This window comes from Pseudochaenichthys georgianus, chromosome 8 (genome assembly GCF_902827115.2).
Source record: "Pseudochaenichthys georgianus chromosome 8, fPseGeo1.2, whole genome shotgun sequence".
In the NCBI taxonomy this organism is placed as follows: Eukaryota; Metazoa; Chordata; class Actinopteri; order Perciformes; family Channichthyidae; genus Pseudochaenichthys; species Pseudochaenichthys georgianus.
The window spans coordinates 24104539-24121866 of NC_047510.2; the positions used below are offsets into that span (position 1 = coordinate 24104539).

At 43.7% G+C, this 17328-nt stretch overlaps 1 protein-coding gene across 1 annotated transcript; it reads right to left on the reverse strand.

The window, feature by feature from the left end:
• Positions 1 to 28: 28 nt before the first annotated feature.
• Positions 29 to 17070, reverse strand: slc5a11 (solute carrier family 5 member 11). Its single transcript, XM_071203894.1, has 5 exons — positions 17012 to 17070; positions 3246 to 3414; positions 1058 to 1273; positions 480 to 594; positions 29 to 391 (listed from the first exon to the last, which is right to left on the reverse strand). Exons 1-5 carry the CDS (start codon positions 17068 to 17070, stop codon positions 159 to 161), a joined length of 792 nt encoding a protein of 263 aa, XP_071059995.1. The 3' UTR covers positions 29 to 158.
• Between the last annotated feature and the right edge of the window lie 258 nt (positions 17071 to 17328).

Sequence of the window (17328 nt, forward strand, 5' to 3'; positions counted from 1 at the left end):
CTTTGTCTTTTAAAGAAGGGAAAAAGCATCACTGTATGGACATATTTATGTTTAAGGACAACAAAAAAAGTGGAATTTCTTCTCATTCTTTGAAAAAAGAAATCTATACACAACTTGTAACCAACACACCAGGTGTCCATTGAGTCACAACCTGTCTGTCAAGCCCAGTAGCCGATGATGAAGAAAGTTACAGAGAGGCAAATGAGCAGGTTGACATTAACAATGCTTCGTAGCAGTGGCTTTTCCTCCAGAGAACAGACAGCCTCTTCAAGTGGAGGAGGCATCGCAGGAGCATCATCGCCTCGCTTCCTCCTCTCCATCCCACACAACCAGAAGACGGCGGACATAATCTTAGACGTTCTCTGGATGCTGGACACGGAGGATGAAGAGTCTGGAAAGTTCAGGAGGGAAAGAGAAAACTCTGAATAGTGGAGAAGATGTGATCTACAGCTAAATGAATAGACACATGGGAAACCCACCATTGCTGTGATGACTGCTGTTCACCTCTGAAGTCATAGTGCTGCCCTCCACTGTGAACACCTGCTCTTTGGGCTCCACTGGGTCAAACCTTGTAAACCAGGTCAGGCGAGTAATCTGTTATTTAAAAAGAAACATGGAAAAGTTACAAAAATGTAAGAGAAACAAATTACTCTCTTAGTAGTACATGTTTATCCAGCACCCTAAGCTGTTTTTACTTAAGTCTGTGTGATTTAAAGCTAAAATAGGCAGACATACTTTTCCAAAGGACCCACATGATCATCCATTTGGTCAAAGTTTTAAATCGGTGTACTGCAAGTTTCCCTATGGTGTTATTGACCCCTAGTGGCGCTGCAGTGTAGAGCATGTTCATATGGAGAGAAATGCAATTTATGTTCGTCACTATTTTTAGTTGCAAACAAAAACATTTTATGTAAAAAAAACTATAAAGACATTGGCTTGCTTACAATGAATACAATTAGTTCTACATCCAAACAGAACTATACAAATATATTAAATAAAGAAAAACACATGAAACAGCCTTATAACTGAAATGTAGATGTGATTCTGTTTTTTCCACCTGCTCTGGTTTGGGCTCCTCTGTAGCCAGGCTGATTACAACCACCACACACAGCGTGATGAAGGACAGCAACGTGGAGAAGTACAGGTAGTGGACGTATTTCAACACCGCAGGCCTGTCGTCCTCCTCGTAGCACTGGGGCGCAGGGTAAATGAAGTCCAACATCATGCGGATGCAGCCCACCGCCAGGCCAATAACCAGGCCCCAGAATGCACCCTGATGTATGAAGGGAGAGAGGAAGCTAGCAAGATAACCTTAATATTTAGACTATGAATATAACACAGTAATTAGCCAGAGTTGTTTTAGTGAATCTTTCATAATCCAATAACATCACGACTATATATTAGAATACAGTCTATGTATGCTCTAACATGCAGGATCTCTTCTGTTGTTCCCCGATAGTTATTTTGTGTTTTATATGTCCTACCAGTTTGCGTACAGCGATGGTAGAGGTACAGATGATGCTCTGACCTCTACAACTCACTTTATTCTAAAACACCTGGAAAATCCTTTAGCTTATGCTAGATTAATGTTCATGGACTTTAGCTCAGCTTTTAATTCCCCAAATGATGTTAAAAAAGCTCAAACAGATGGATGTGAATCCTTACTTAATCAGATGGTATCGCTCCTTCCTAACTGAAAGACAGCAGCAGGTGAAAGTAAGCTCGACCGTCTCTGACACACAGGTCATAAGCACAAGGCTGCGTTAGCTCTCCTCTTCTCTTCACACTCTACACAAACGAGTGTAGGAGTCGGCACACACACAACCACATTATAAAGTGTTCTGATGACACAGCCATACTTAGTCTACTGACTAGAGACTCAGACATTTCTATGTATAAACTTGAGATTGAAGAGGTCGTGAAGTGGTGTGAGGCGCACAACCTGGTGTTACATGTTAAAAAAACAAAGGAAATGATCTTTGACCCCAAGTCAGTAGGTGATCACAGCCCCGTCCTTATCAACAGGGAGGGAGTTGAGCAGGTTACACGTTTTAAATATTTGGGGATTTATTTTGATGCTCAGTTAGGCTGGGCCCATCAGGTGGATCAGGTATGCTCAAAGATAAGCCAGCGCCTGCATTTTCTGCGTCGGCTCAGGGTTCATGGAGTGGATACATGCTTCATGTTAATGTTCTACAGGGCAGCAATTGAGTCTATTACTCGTTATGGCATCACAACATGGTTTGGTAACTTGTCAGTTAAATCTAAATCACAACTCCAGAGCTTGATAAAAAGGGCTGGAAAAATAATTGGCATGCTTCCACCATCCTCTCTTCAGGAGATATTTGAGGAGATGGTGAGAAAGCAAGGCCGTAAAATCACATGCGACCCCAAACACATCCTGTATAGAGAGTTTGAGTTGCTGCCCTCGGCAGAAGGTATAGATTACCAAACTGTAAATTGAACAGGTATAAGTTTTCCTTTGTTCCGCTGTCAATCAAGCTGCTGAACAGTCAGAAACAATTGTGATTATGCTGTGTTAGGAGTTGTTGGGAGGTGCAATGTTTACAGTGTAGTTTGTGCAACCGAGAAGGTTAAATAGGGGAAGAGCATTATGTGTAAATAGGTATGGACACAATAGGGAAAGTGCAATATTGATTTGTGTATGAATACAATAGGGAAAGTGCAATTTGATTATGTATGTGCAATAGGGAAAGTTCTGTACCTGTATGTTTCTTGTGTGTTTCTTTGCCATGTGATACAGGACTCTGTTCTGTATCTATGACTGATTGACCTGAAGGTTTTGTGTATTATCTCGCTGTCCAAGACAAATTTCTCCGAAGGGAGACAATAAAGCTCTATCTTATCTTATCTTACAGAGAGGACATTGCTGTCCAAATTAGGTTTTGCTTAATGCAATGCGACAATTAGCATTTAATAATGCTACATTAAATACATAATTACTGGTGTTTTGTAACACATCAAGACAATTTGGTATAATGAATATGACCATGCCTGTATTAAAACATAAGCTTTGACTATGCAGCTTTCAGAGCTAAACCGATTGTGTTATTGTGCCATTTCAATGTGTTTTGGTAATCCTTTTAATTGTCTAGTTCAACAGTGACATGGTGGGTTTCATAAGGGATTCTTAGTATACTATTATTTGTATATATGTATATTTAATCCGTCTAATAATCAGTCACAGCTGCGAACAGACACCACCTGAGGCTGCAGCACCTCACCTTCTCATTGGTCCTCTTCCAGAAGCAGCCTGTGAGGAAGATGATGGACACTGGAGGCTGCAGGTAGGTGCTGATGGACTGGATGTAGATAAAAAGCTGCCCCCCCTGACTGGCCTGGATGACAGGAATCCACAGCACAGACACCACCACCAGCACGAGCACAAACAACCTGTAGCACACACATGAAACACAGTTGATCACAATACAGCTTGTAAGTAATGGAGAACTGTGTGTGTGTGTGTGTGTGTGTGTGTGTGTGTGTGTGTGTGTGTGTGTGTGTGTGTGTGTGTGTGTGTGTGTGTGTGTGTGTGTGTGTGTGTGTGTGTGTGTGTGTGTGTGTGTGTGTGTGTGTGTGTGTGTGTGTGTGTGTGTGTGTGTGTGTGTGTGTGTGTGTGTGTGTGTGTGTGTGTGTGTGTGTGTGTGTGTGTGTGTGTGTGTGTGTGTGTGTGCGCGCGGACGGACGGACGGACGGACGGACGGACGGACGGACGGACGGACGGACTGGAAAGGAACATCGGAGTCATTACAGTAGGAATCTAGTCGGAAAGACGGATTATGTTTTTGGCTAAGCATGACAGAATAATATAATGATCTAATATGCAGTTTGGTGATTTAATCCAAAATGAATTATGTGTGCTTTTAGTGGGATGACATGAAGTTTAGCGCAAGTTCAGACAGGAAGACCTAACACTCCGTATTGCTCGTCATGGCAATACTTGCTCCCTGCATCTAAATGACAGGGAGCGCCTCTCCTCAGCTAAACCTATCACGCCCCTCCATTTACAAGCCTAATCATCGCACCTGTTAATCCCTCTATATATGCTCTCCCCTGTTCTATCAGCTGTCTTCCAGGTGTCAACGCGCAAGCAGCAGCAGGGCTTCGTCCCAGCTCCAGACATTAAAGTTCCTCCGGCTTAATGGAAACGGGCTACTTCACCCAAACAATTGACGCACGCCTTCAGTCGCTCAAGAGGGTATCACTGGCTCCAGGGCCGCTCAAATGCGGCGCTTCCGGCTTCACGCGGAACGGGTCCTCATCGCATTCGAAGCTTTACCCATTCTGGCTTCAAACCACAACCCCTCCTGCAGGCAGGCAGGGCTCAAGCTACATCCCATTGAAGCTACTTCCTCCTGCGCCTCACTCTAAAATAGGCGTTTGAGTAGCGCTGGCAAAAGGGGTAAAGTGAGTTCCAGGCAGTGTTGGGTGTAACGCGTTACAGTATGGAGTTTCAGTAACGTATTACTTGCATTACTAATGCAGTCGGGTAATTACTACCCATTACAATGCTCAGTAACTTACGCAGTTTCAAGCTTCAACACAGCGTTACCTGAAATGAATGGTGCCAACTCATTTCTAATATGCAAAAGACAAACAAAAGTGCAGCACATTCAGACAGAGGAATGCACCGTTTTCGACTGTCTAGCACAAAAAAAATCAAGCTCCGTTAAAATAGACAAAACAGGTTTTGATCCCTCCTCCCTTGTCCTCCCTGCCACTTAATTCAGGAGTTTACTTGATTGACAGAAAAAGCGACCTATCGCTTTCCAGTCTGTTAACCCAGAATGCAAAGCGATATAACATCAGTCAAGTGCCGGGTAGTGATGGGAATTCCGGCTCTTCTTGGTGAGCCGGATCATTTGGCTCGGCTCACCAAGAAGAGCCGGCTCTTTCGGCTCCCAAAGGGCTCTTCAGTTTACCACATATTATACCTTTTATAATTAAATCAAATGCCATGCCTCATTTCGCTCCATTTGCTCTTTCCAGCGCTGTTTTTGCAGGGGGCTGATTCTGTGAGCTGCAGCTGACCACGCCCCCCTGCAGGAGAGGGGAGCGTGCTCTGAGATCAGCTGCTAGGCTGCAGCAATTGTGCTACTTTGTGCACATTGTGCAAGCAACGATGTTTTCAAATCTGTAATAAAAAAGCTCCTCAAAAACACTATCGAAGCAGTTCCTGCCTTTGTTACGTTAGTTCAAACAGTAACAACGGACTACTTTTCTTAGCGGATGCATGTCAATTTAAATCAATAAAATCATTTTCTAAATCCATAAAAGCATTTCAATTAATATTGGGAGTCATGTCGTTACTTTGTTGAGAATGTGGCCATGTGTAATAAGCGGGATAATGTGCACATTGCATAATGTGCCTTCATGCCGATCTAGATCAGACACAGACAGACAGACAGACAGACAGACAGACAGACAGACAGACAGACAGACAGAGAGAGCGAGAGAGAGAGAGCGAGAGAGAGAGAGAGAGAGAGAGAGAGAGAGAGAGAGAGATTTGAGCCTGGTGTCTAAGTTGACTGTTCTACACGTTTATTGTATTCCTTGTACTTATATTTGTGTTTTATGTTTAAGATTTCAGGACATGAGTGGTTTCTTAGCCTGCTGAGTATTTTATTTTGTTGGGCTAGAGTCTTTCCCATGCTGTTTTCCGGGAATAATAGTCAAAGCCGTCAGGTGCAGCATAGGCAAGACGACAAGATTTGTCATAACTTTAACGAAAACGTCTGCTACCACCCATATCGTACATTCCTCCACACCTGTAGTCCTGCAAGGACGCTCATCCGAGGTCTGTATGCCCCAGGCGCAACGCAGCTTTGCCGGTACCTCGCGCCAGGAACCACATGGAAAATAATCTTTCAAACCCCCCCCCACCGCATTAACGCCACACATTAGCAGCGGCGTATCTACTCACTCAGCACACTCAATGAGTCTTCGTTTTTATTCACGGATGCTGCCCATCTGTGGGGTTTTGGGGAGTTTCTTCAGGGAGAAAGAGAAGTTCACGTAAGATGATAGAAGACAGTCTAATCACCCAATCAAGTGCATCTATGTGTCACGTGGGGTAATTAAACTGCTAATTAAGCTAGTCCCATATCATGGGTCATGTTTCAGTATTTACCTAAGCATACATCATTTTATGCTGCGCATATTGCACTCATTTATATCTTGGTTCATGCTCACATGGCTTACGATAAGCCAGGGTATAACATTCATGTATCATCGTACTCAAGCTAACAGCTGCATTACATTGTCTACATCTCCCTCTTCCCCCGGACATCGACTCGTGCCGGCTATCCTAGATCTCTCAGTTTACCTATGGTAAACATGCATATAACTGGTGGTGGTGTCTTAATAGCATTCCAGGGCTTCGTCCAGGATAGGTGCAGCAACCCTGCCGCAATCAAGGTAATTATTCCTCATCCCTACAACAACCAGACGGCCATCCAAGATCTCTCTTCCCTGGTATTTATACATTTAGTGGTAGTGTTCATCTGTGCATGTTTAACCCTGCATCGCAGGTCATCGACCATCGTGTCGGCAATGTTTAGTGGTAGTGTTCACGTAAGCCCGGCGCTGATCCGGCCGTTGTTTAGTGGTAGTACGTAAGCCCGGCCGGTGGCTCTCAGGGCCAAGCATCTTATGATGTACAGTAAGCCCAGCAGAGAACAGTAAGCCCGGCAGCGATTCCGACCGTTGTCTAGTGGTAGTGTTCTCGTAAGTCCGGCGCTGATTCCGGCCGTCGACCTTCGGGTCAGCATCTGATGATGTACAGTAAGCCCGGCAGTGATTCCGGCCGATTGTTTAATCCACATGTTAATCTCTCATTTCATCCATAGATCACCGCAGTCAGCCCGCAAGACGTTCCGGAACCTCTGCCCAGGAGCCAGCGCTCAATCCGTCAGGATTCCTCCCCTGCATCTCCTCTCTCTCTCTTAAATAGAAGCCCCCTAGAAAGGCACCTCGAATCAGCAGGTTTATGAGGAAGGGCTTAGCGCGTCCACCCTCAAAACATATGATTCGCTTGGAGAACGTTTGCGACGTTTTGCTTTCCGTAGGCTTCACACTTAAAACTGTTCTCATCTCCACCGTGTGTGCCTTCATGTGCTACTGCGCCACTGATCGCCACCTCAAACCTCAATACATCAGGGGCCTCTTAGCGGGAATTCAGTTTAACGTTCGCTGTTCCGATCCCGGCTTTCCCAGCCTGTTCACAAACCAGTCAGTCAAACTCATCCTCAAAGGTCTCATTAAAACTTCTCCCCCCGTTTTAGACCGGAGACGCCCTATTACACTCTCCACTTTACGCCTCATGCTCTCCAAGCTTAGAAGTGGGGCATTCTCCCCTTATATCGATGCACTACTCGACGCTCTATTTCTCCTAGCTTTTTATGCCTTTCTCAGACCAGGCGAATTTACCACCGCTTCCCTTACTTTCGATTCCAATCGAGACGTCAGCTTTTCTGACTTATCCTTTCACGCTAGCCATTTTAGTTTATATCTTAAACACTCCAAATGCGGCGGCGCCTGCTCCGTCATCGCCGCCCGCATCGATTCCCAGTTCTGCCCTTATAAGGCCATGATCAAGTTCCTACGGCTTAGACCTACCTCTAATCCTCTCTCGCCATTATTCCTTATCTCAGGGAATTTTCCTTTAACACAACGACAGTTCAATGTCTACTTAAAACAAGTCCTCATTAAATCCGGGTTATCACCCCTTCTATACACGGGTCACTCCTTCAGAATAGGCGCAGCTACTTCCGCTGCCAATCAAGGCGTCTCATCCTCATCCCTGCAACAACTCGGACGGTGGTCCTCCTCCGCTTTCTCATCCTACATTCGCCCTGACCTCAATGCCGTGCTGGCTATCCAAAGGTCTCTCCAACCTTAAACAAATTGGTACGTATGCATATAACTGGTGGTGGTTCTTAGTATGTCAGCACGTATGTCGCCCCACGGCTCATGTTTATTTCTGCATATCTAAACCTGTATGTCCAGGCTGTAAAACCTTCGGGTCTGTATAACGTGTCCCTGCTAAAGCAGGTTGCCCCGCAAGAGAAAAGGTTCGGGAAGCCTCGCACGTTCCGGGCACCCGGGGCACTGGTCGGGTCGCTCGGTGCGTCCGGGTAGTCCCCGCTCACCCGGGATGCCCCGTACGTCCGGGACGCCCTGTACGGCCAGGATGCCCCCTCCGGGATGCCCCGTACGTCCGGGAAGCCCTGTGTGGATGCCCTGTACGATCCAGGATGCCCTGTACGGCCAGGATGCCCCGTATGTCCGGGTTGCCCTGTACGTCCAGGATGCCCCGTACGTCCGGGAAGCCCCGTATGTCCGGGTCGTGAAACCTCCGGTCCGTATAATGTTTCCCTGCTAAAGTCAGGTTACCCCGCACATTCGGGAAGCCTCGCACGTTCCGGGCACCCGGGGCACTGGTCGGGTCGCTCGGTGCGTCCGGGTAGTCCCCGCTCACCCGGGATGCCCCGTACGTCCGGGACGCCCTGTACGGCCAGGATGCCCCTCCGGGATGCCCCCTCCGGGATGCCCCGTACGTCCGGGACGCCCTGTATGTCCAGGAAGCCCCATCCGGGATGCCCCGTCTGTCCGGGATGCCCCGTACGGCCGGGAAGCCCTGTACGTCCAGGAAGGATGCCCGGGAGGCATCAGTCGCTTAAATCCTCACATGTATTAACCTCTCCTTTCCATCCATAGATTTCCGCTGCATCCCACAAGGTAAGATTATTCACATTCAGTACTTCATACTTCATTCTTTTGGGGGTTCATCGGAAACGGTTCTTCCCTTCCCGATTGATATCCTACTAAAACCTGGGCCTAATCGCCAAAACAACATTCATTCATTTGTGATGAACTGTCATCATTATGTTTCATTGATATAATGTGACCGATAATAAACATGTATTCCATACATCATGTCTCTCCTGATTGAAATGAAGCTTAGCGCAAGTTCAGACAGGAAGACCTAACACTCCGTATTGCTCGTCATGGCAATACTTGCTCCCTGCATCTAAATGACAGGGAGCGCCTCTCCTCAGCTAAACCTATCACGCCCCTCCATTTACAAGCCTAATCATCGCACCTGTTAATCCCTCTATATATGCTCTCCCCTGTTCTATCAGCTGTCTTCCAGGTGTCAACGCGCAACCCTCCTCCACCCCTTCGCCTCCTGCTTTCAACTCCATGCATGCACACACATGCATTTCCAAACATTGGACTACCTATGCTGCAAATGTATTATCTTTTCAATTTACACACGGCATCTATTGCACGTCTGTCCGTCCTGGGAGAGGGATCCCTCCTCTGTTGCTCTCCCTGAGGTTTCTCCCATTTTTCCCTTTAAACTGGGTTTTCTTCGGAAGTTTTTCCTTGTACGATGTGAGGGTCTAAGGACAGAGGGTGTCGTATTGTCATACTGATATTCTGTACAAACTGTGAAGACCACTGAGACAAATGTAACATTCGTGATATTGGGCTATATGACTAAACATTGATTGATCGATTGATTGAACTCAGGACCAAGCTTAACCTTCTCCCTTCCAACCGGACCTAACCACTTATCACCACCACCAGTGTCTAGACCCAGGGGGGTTCATCGGAAACGGTTCTTCCCTTCCCGATTGATATCCTACTAAAACCTGGGCCTAATCGCCAAAACAACATTCATTCATTTGTGATGAACTGTCATTATGTTTCATTGATATAATGTGACCGATAATAAACATGTATTCCATACATCATGTCTCTCCTGATTGAAATATGTTTTATGCTTTATGTGTAAATGCAATATGCTACTCACTATCTTGTTTTACATTAAACCTCTCCCTCCTGTGGTGACAGATATGGCTCAATGTAGCTGGATTTCAAAATACCCTTGTGCTGAAGATGCATCACCTGGTGGTCTGGTCCTCTGAGCTTCCTCATTGTTGTGGTTGATGCCAGGGTGTCAGTGGCATTTGGGTCATGGTTGGCACCCCTGTTCGCCTTTGACATCGCTGGGACCCCCTGCCTCCATCGTCATCATGTAAACCTCCCCGGGGTATCTGCATGGAGGGCCGTTGTTTGGTGCAATGTTCTGCGGACACTCTCTGGACCAATGTGTCAGCTGACCACATTTGTAGCAGCCTTCATCTGTTCTTCGTCTTGATCGTGGCTCTCCTCCTCTGCCACTTTGTCTTCCTCGGAATTTTTATTCTGCACCTGAATCTCTGGAAGTTTCCCCTCCCTTCTCCTTGTCTTGTTCCTACAAGCTACGGTGTCTTTTGTTTTTTCTGCTATGTCTTCCCTCACTGGCAGGTCTGCTACTCGGACCTCATTTATGCTGTGTGCCAATAGGCTGGCATATTCCAGATGGAGTATCAGACTTGTAACTCTTATAAATCTTTCTTCAGCTTCCCTCCATATAGTTAGCTGTTGTAGGCATTGTTCATGCTCATAGTCGAGTACTGCTCTTCTATGGGCTTTGGTTGGTCCAGGTTGATCATCTGCTGGAATCAGTCCTCTTGTTTGCCACCGTTCCAACAGTTTCTCTATTTGGTTCCATGTCTTCTGTCTTTTAATTGAAAAGGTTAAAGCATCTGATCTGATTTTTACCCTTTCCTTAATATCTGCAGTTGAGCCTGACTCTGCTTCTGGTCTCAACTTAGTTTCTTTCGGTGACATGCTCTTCCTATTCGAATGCATATTATTAAAGGGATAGTGGAAATTGAACCACAAATAGTTTCGTTTGAACTTATATACAAGCATAATTACGTACCAAAACAATCACACCTGATTAAAAAAATATAATAATTGCCTTACGCATGTTAGAAGCACTTTATTGCAGCTTCCCCGAACTTTTTTAGAAATGAAATGATCGAGTCAGCCAAACCGGAAGTGAGGAAAACTCAGGAAGACGAAACAATAACAAACCATGGCGTCTATGCAGAATGAACGTGGAAGGGCAAATATACCAGACAAAGAAGAAGGATTGTACGAGGTATCCAGTGATGATAGCGAGTCAGAAACATCCTCTCGGCTTTCCTGCGAAAATGTAGTTTTAGGAACTGAATCTGAATCCGGTTCAGTAAGCGACGATGGTGAGAATATTGAGCCAGACGATGGACCATTACGTCCTTATTTGTTCGAGCCCGAGGAGATGGAGTTAGTTCACGGCATGGGCAATGGCGAGGATGACCAGGACCAGGCGCCAGATGATGCACCCCTACGCACAAATAATCTTGACTGGTAGGTCCCCAAGCATAGCTCACGCTAGGCGCTATATTATATATTGCAAAAGTTGGCATGCATGCACTGTAGGCCTATGGCTATGCCCGAGGATGACTGCATGTAGGGTACATTTCATAACATACCAGGGTCAGGTTCACATAAATTATCTTGTCACATTTATTATTGTATATGTAACAGCCTTATGGGCATTAATTACATGAATACATTTAAATGAATTGTATACTAGCATGATATACAGCTAGAGCCAATCGGTTTTTTGACGTAGTATGGTCCTAATCCTAGGCTAGCCAGGCTGCCTGTCAAGTGTAGGCTGTACTCACAGTACTTTTAGTCTATCATGTCTATATGATGACTGTAGTGTACACATTCGACACCGTGTACCGGATTATCGGATGACGAGGCCTCCGGTCGCCTAATCGACAGGCAATAAATGGCGTTGTACACAATGGTACAGGCTAATGATGCATTAAATCAGCCAGAAAACATAATAAAATACTCATGCCTCGTCCAATGTTTGTGCCCGTCTTCCTTTGTTTTCGTCATCACCCAAAGATTCCCGAAGTATTTCGTTTCATTGAGAGGGCGTTGTCGGGAGCAGTAAAATTGAAAATAAAATGAAACTAGGCGCATGAAATTTAAAAAAATTGTTTATTATGCTTATTTTTAATAAAAATACATAAGTTAAACCCAAAATTCGCGGATTTCCACTATCCCTTTAAGTTAGCAAACATTGAAACACTAATCATCTGACTAGCACCTTCGTTCCTGATAAATAATATCCTATGTCACCCGAACTCAACTTTAAATCTGAGTGTTTTTTTTGTTTTGTAAAAGTTTTTTTTTTTTTTATGAGAACGTTTTTTTTTTTATAAAATATTAATAAAGTAAATTAAAAGATACAAATTATGCACATTTTTTAAATCTGAAATGTTGAACAAAAATTGTACAGTGTATCGTTTTGACTTTGAGATATGCTAATCTAAATCCTGTGTACAGTCAATCAATTGGTGTTTGAATATTCTACAGTGTAGTTTGAAAGTCTATTATGTCTTATAATTAGAAACCACTTTGTAATTCTATCCTGGCGATTGGCGCATGTGTTCATTCATAACACTTAAAATCAAGAATAATTCTGTATTACCAACAGAGTGCGCGGTTGTAATTTCCAGCTCAATCCACTAGGGATAGCTGTTGCAAAACTGACATATTTTTAACAAGAAGTAGCTTATTTCCTTAAAAATGGGAAGAAAATTAGAATATGGTTAAACAACACAGCCCACAACCGCCAAAACACATTTGCAAACAAGAATATTCAAATGAAAAACGCCAATACACACTTGTAAACAAGAATATCTCAAATAAACCGAAGCAGAAATACTTCCAAAACCAGACTCCTACAAATACCAAACTTCCCACGGTAAGATAACCTGTCTATTTTATAGTTCCAACTCTGCCAAGAGATATGATTTGTCCTTCTCAATATGGAGTGCCTAGCATCATGTGAGTGTGACTGAGTGTGTAAAAACAAACAGAGTACTTTCAATTAGCATTTCACGAAATGGCGACTTCCGTGTGTCTTATTTTCAGCATGAGGGCAAAACAAGATGGCAACTGATTTTCCAACCTTTAACCTGAAGAACAAAGGGATTTGATAACACACCTCCTGTCTCTCACAGGGGTGGTTTAAATAATGGCGGGGCAATCTTGTCAAGAAAATTCAACACAAAACAACACTGCAGTTTAAAATAACATTTCTATCTAGTTTACTATGAACAAATGGGCTTTATCTTATTGATATCATCACTTAAAGTTAGGAACCCTTTACGCTTAAGCCATAAACTTATCTGCGTAATATTTGACTTTATAGTCCACTACAGTCAACTGCTGCCATTTAGACACGCTAGGTGGATGTAGTATGGGAACCAATCAGCGACTATTAAATGACCGTCGTCAATTTAACGTAATGCTGTCGTAACCCCAAATACTGTATTCCACCCGCAATATCTTGGTTGAAAATAGAACAGTTATGACCACTGATAAAGGCTTACACCTTAAATCAAGCCTTTTCCTCAAAAAAGGACTTTTTTAAAACAGTTGGTTCTCAACTGTTTTCGACTAGCACTGTCTTCAGTTACTCAACCCGAAGTTGACTCGCTATGCCCTGTTGGTTTTCAATTACTTGGCCCGTAACCAACTCGCTATGTCTCATAGATCTTAACAATAATCGTTAAATGGACATATATATCCTTACGTCATAGGCTAACTAACTACTAACGTAACAAGAGACACCTACATGAAAACGCAACAAGACACCTATCCAAAGTACAATGACCACACACATTTATAGTTAAAATACTAACACACACAAATTAGTAACATGCAGGGTTAAATGTAAGAAAAAGAAGAAATATGAACTCACCCTGCTTGCGACAAAGCAACGCCCCAAGGTATATAATTGTTATTGTTAAAAATTTGGTTGTTTTAACATTAATTTAGGCAGTCTCTCAGGAGTCCAACTTACCAGACAGACACACACTCCTATTGTTCACTATGTAATCTATTGAAGATTTTGAATAAACAGGTACTTCTTTACCTTTCTGTATTGGGCCCGAGTGTATATCTGCCAGCATTGTTCAAACTCCTTTGAAAACTGCAACCGCTCTCCCGGTGTCACGAGATCACGTCGGGGTCACCAAATGTTATGCTGGATTCGTTATTCTCGCGTCCAGGTAAGAAGCTTAAAAAGGAGACTAAATGGAGTCTCTGAGAAGGTTCAAAATTGGTACTTTAATTAATAAAAAGCGCGGTAATGTTACAAGCAGGATATTGTTCAGTCAGGAGAGAAAGTCTGCAGCATTCCTCTCCCAGGTGCTGGCCGTGCAGAAGAGAGCTTACAAGCATTCGTCTCTCCCGCTTGCTGGCTGTTCGCTCCTCCTCTCTGGGAGCTGTAGTGACGCAGGGGACTTCCCCCCTCGTTCGTCTGTGTCCGATATCGCGTTAAACAGAGGATTTCGACATTTTACATTCATTGCTTACTTCCACATGCCTTTTCTCCTCCTTATCTCTTTCATAACATTATATGTAATACATGTTAACGGCGTCAATAGCCACTTTAATGATACTAATGGGCAGTAGTCCCGGATGTCGTCATGACGGATTTTCAGAATAAAAGCTTGGTATTGGGAACTTCCGGGTTTTTCCAGAATAAAATAGCATTTAAACTTGACGGTATGTTTAAGGTACATTATGCCATAAAACATTGATTTTAATTTCTAACACTAACAACCAAGGTGAACAATATAAATAAACACATGTAGCTCATACTAGTGGCATGCCATTTCACTTGCATGTCAAATGTACACATATGATCAGTGACTTTCTCCCATGGTGAGGATGCCTGTGCTATTCTATTGTCTTTTTCTGACACCTTAAAAAACTGCCAGACTGGTGAAGCCATTTTGGCGAGCTTGTTTTGCCGTGCACAGAGAAAAGTCTCATGTATATTACGTCATCTGATCGGTTCTCCTGATCGGCCTTTATAGAGAGCACCGATCAAACTATTAAGAGTGAATATCGATCGGAGCATCCCTAATAAATACAAAACAATACAAAAACAGTGGTATTAACTGAAATTATATTCAAAGAAAATGGAGTCTTTCATACCAACATTCATTTATTTTTTCAATTACAAATACGGCTTTTACACATCTGTTTCTAAATCTTAATCTTAATTCCTATTTCCATTCCCATTCTGCAAGCAGAGCCCAACATCGAGTTTTTTAAAACCAAATGTAAATCCCGTCCCATCATTATCTCCATTCCAGCTCTCCTGTACCCACTCTTAATTTCCATCCAGTTCTTAATTCTAGTTTTGATCCAGCTTTTAGTCTCGACACCTGTTTCCTGGCCCCCTTGTTTTTAATGACAGTCCTAAATCTCTAGTCCCAGTTCCAGTCTCAGGTCTCAGACCCAGTCTTAAGTGCGTGTTCCGTTTCCAGTCAATAATCTCAGCCACTCTCCCCCCATGTTCTAAGACTCTGAGCAGACACAGCTGGACTCACACTGGACTCTTGTCACCACCACTGGGACGATCTGTCCACAGGAAGCGAACTGGCTTTACGCTTAAGAGCTCATTTTCTTATTTCCTGTTTAGGCCAACCAATCAGAATAGAATTTACACTCGGGAACAGACCCTCAGCACAGCAGTCTGTCGAGAAACATCTGCTGGGGTTAGAGAGGGCGACAAACACATTTTAACCCTTTGACATGGGTCAAAAGTGACCCGACTAGAGTATTAATTGTAAATATCTTTGCAATAAATTCATTTCACCATTCAGAATTCCAGGAATTCCTCAAGTAACTTGAGGAATTCAAATTTCCTATGTTATTTCATGCATGGCTGTGTTTCTTTGCTATATCTTTTAAAATCTATGTATTTAACCATTTCATATTACAAAGTATTTCTTAAATATCTTGTTTTTGATTATCATAAATCATTATTTTCATTTTTTCTGTCTACATTTTGGAACTAAAATAGTTGTTGTATTACTACATCAAATGTACACACATGGGTCGAAAATGACCCGCATTCATTTCCTATGTTATTTCATGCATGGGCATGGCTGTGTTTCTTTGCTATATCTTTTAAAATCTATTCATTTCATCATTTAATATTGCAAAGTATTCATTAAATATCTTGTTTTTGATGACCACAAATAATTTTTTTTTCATTTACTCTGTCTATATTTTGGAACTAAAATAGGTTTTGTATCACTACATCAAGTTTCCACACAGTGTGCATCTAGACCGGGTGACGACACTACCTATTGACGCAGCAACCACTGTAAGTTATATTCTTGTTTAATTAGACTTCTCCGTTTCATTTATTCTACTCTGTATAATTGTTCTGTAGTTATTGTCGCTAAAACGGCGCTTTTGAGAGATTTTAAATCTCAGATCTGCTCAAGTGAACCTGTTACACAAGTCTCAGTGGGGCACTCAAGCCTGCATTACAATATAGGCAGGGACACTCTGCTGTCGCCCATCAGCTGTAGAGAGTTAACTAATTAGAGGGGCGTGGCCCCACAGCTGTGAGAACTCAGCAGGCGTCCATCAGGCGTCCATTTTAGGTAGCTCTTTCCTGGAGCGTCAGCGTCAGACAGACAAAGACATTGGAGTCCTGCGGGAGTCACGAGGGTGGCAAAGAGGAGGCAAATCCTCCTCTGATTACGCTAATTACCGCTGGTGTTTTATTTTCTTTAGTTTTCTAGCCCCTCATGCTATAATCATGTGTATTTTCTCCATTCCTGTTCATGTGTCTTCTCGCAATTATCACTGGCACCGTGTATCTCCTAATCGCTATAACCGGCCTGCTCTCGTCTATCCCACATGCTCCACTGAGATCCAACATCTAGTTTCAGGCGGCCTGTGGAACTGCCAGTCAGCTGTTCCTAAGGCTGACTTCATCTCTGGCTACGCCTCCCTGCAGACCCTGGATTTCCTTGCTCTCACTGAGACGTGGATTACTCCATCCAACACATCCACCCCAGCAGCTCTCTCCACAGCATATTCCTTCTCCCATACACCCAGACCCACTGGCAGAGGAGGTGGCACTGGTCTCCTGCTCTCTCCCAAATGGAGCTTTTCTCTCTTCAAGCTTCCTAACTTCACTCCTTCCACCTTTGAATTCCATGCCGTCACAGTAACCCATACTATACAATTAATCATTGTTGTTCTCTACCGTCCACCAGGCGCCTTGGGGAACTTCTTGGAGGAATTAGATAATCTCCTCATCCACATCCCTCCAGACAGGAAGATAGACGAACTAACATCTCTGTTAACCGCCTTTGCTTTCTCACTGTCTCCGTCCCCACCAACTCATAAAGCTGGCAATGTCCTTGATCTCATATTCTCAAGGAACTACACTAGTTCTAAACCCACTCCACACATCCGATCACTTCATTTCATTCTCTCTACCCCTTTCCAAACATAACAAACTAATCTCTTCTCATCCTACACCTGTCCGCCGTAACCTTCGTTCCCTCTCCCCCTCTACCT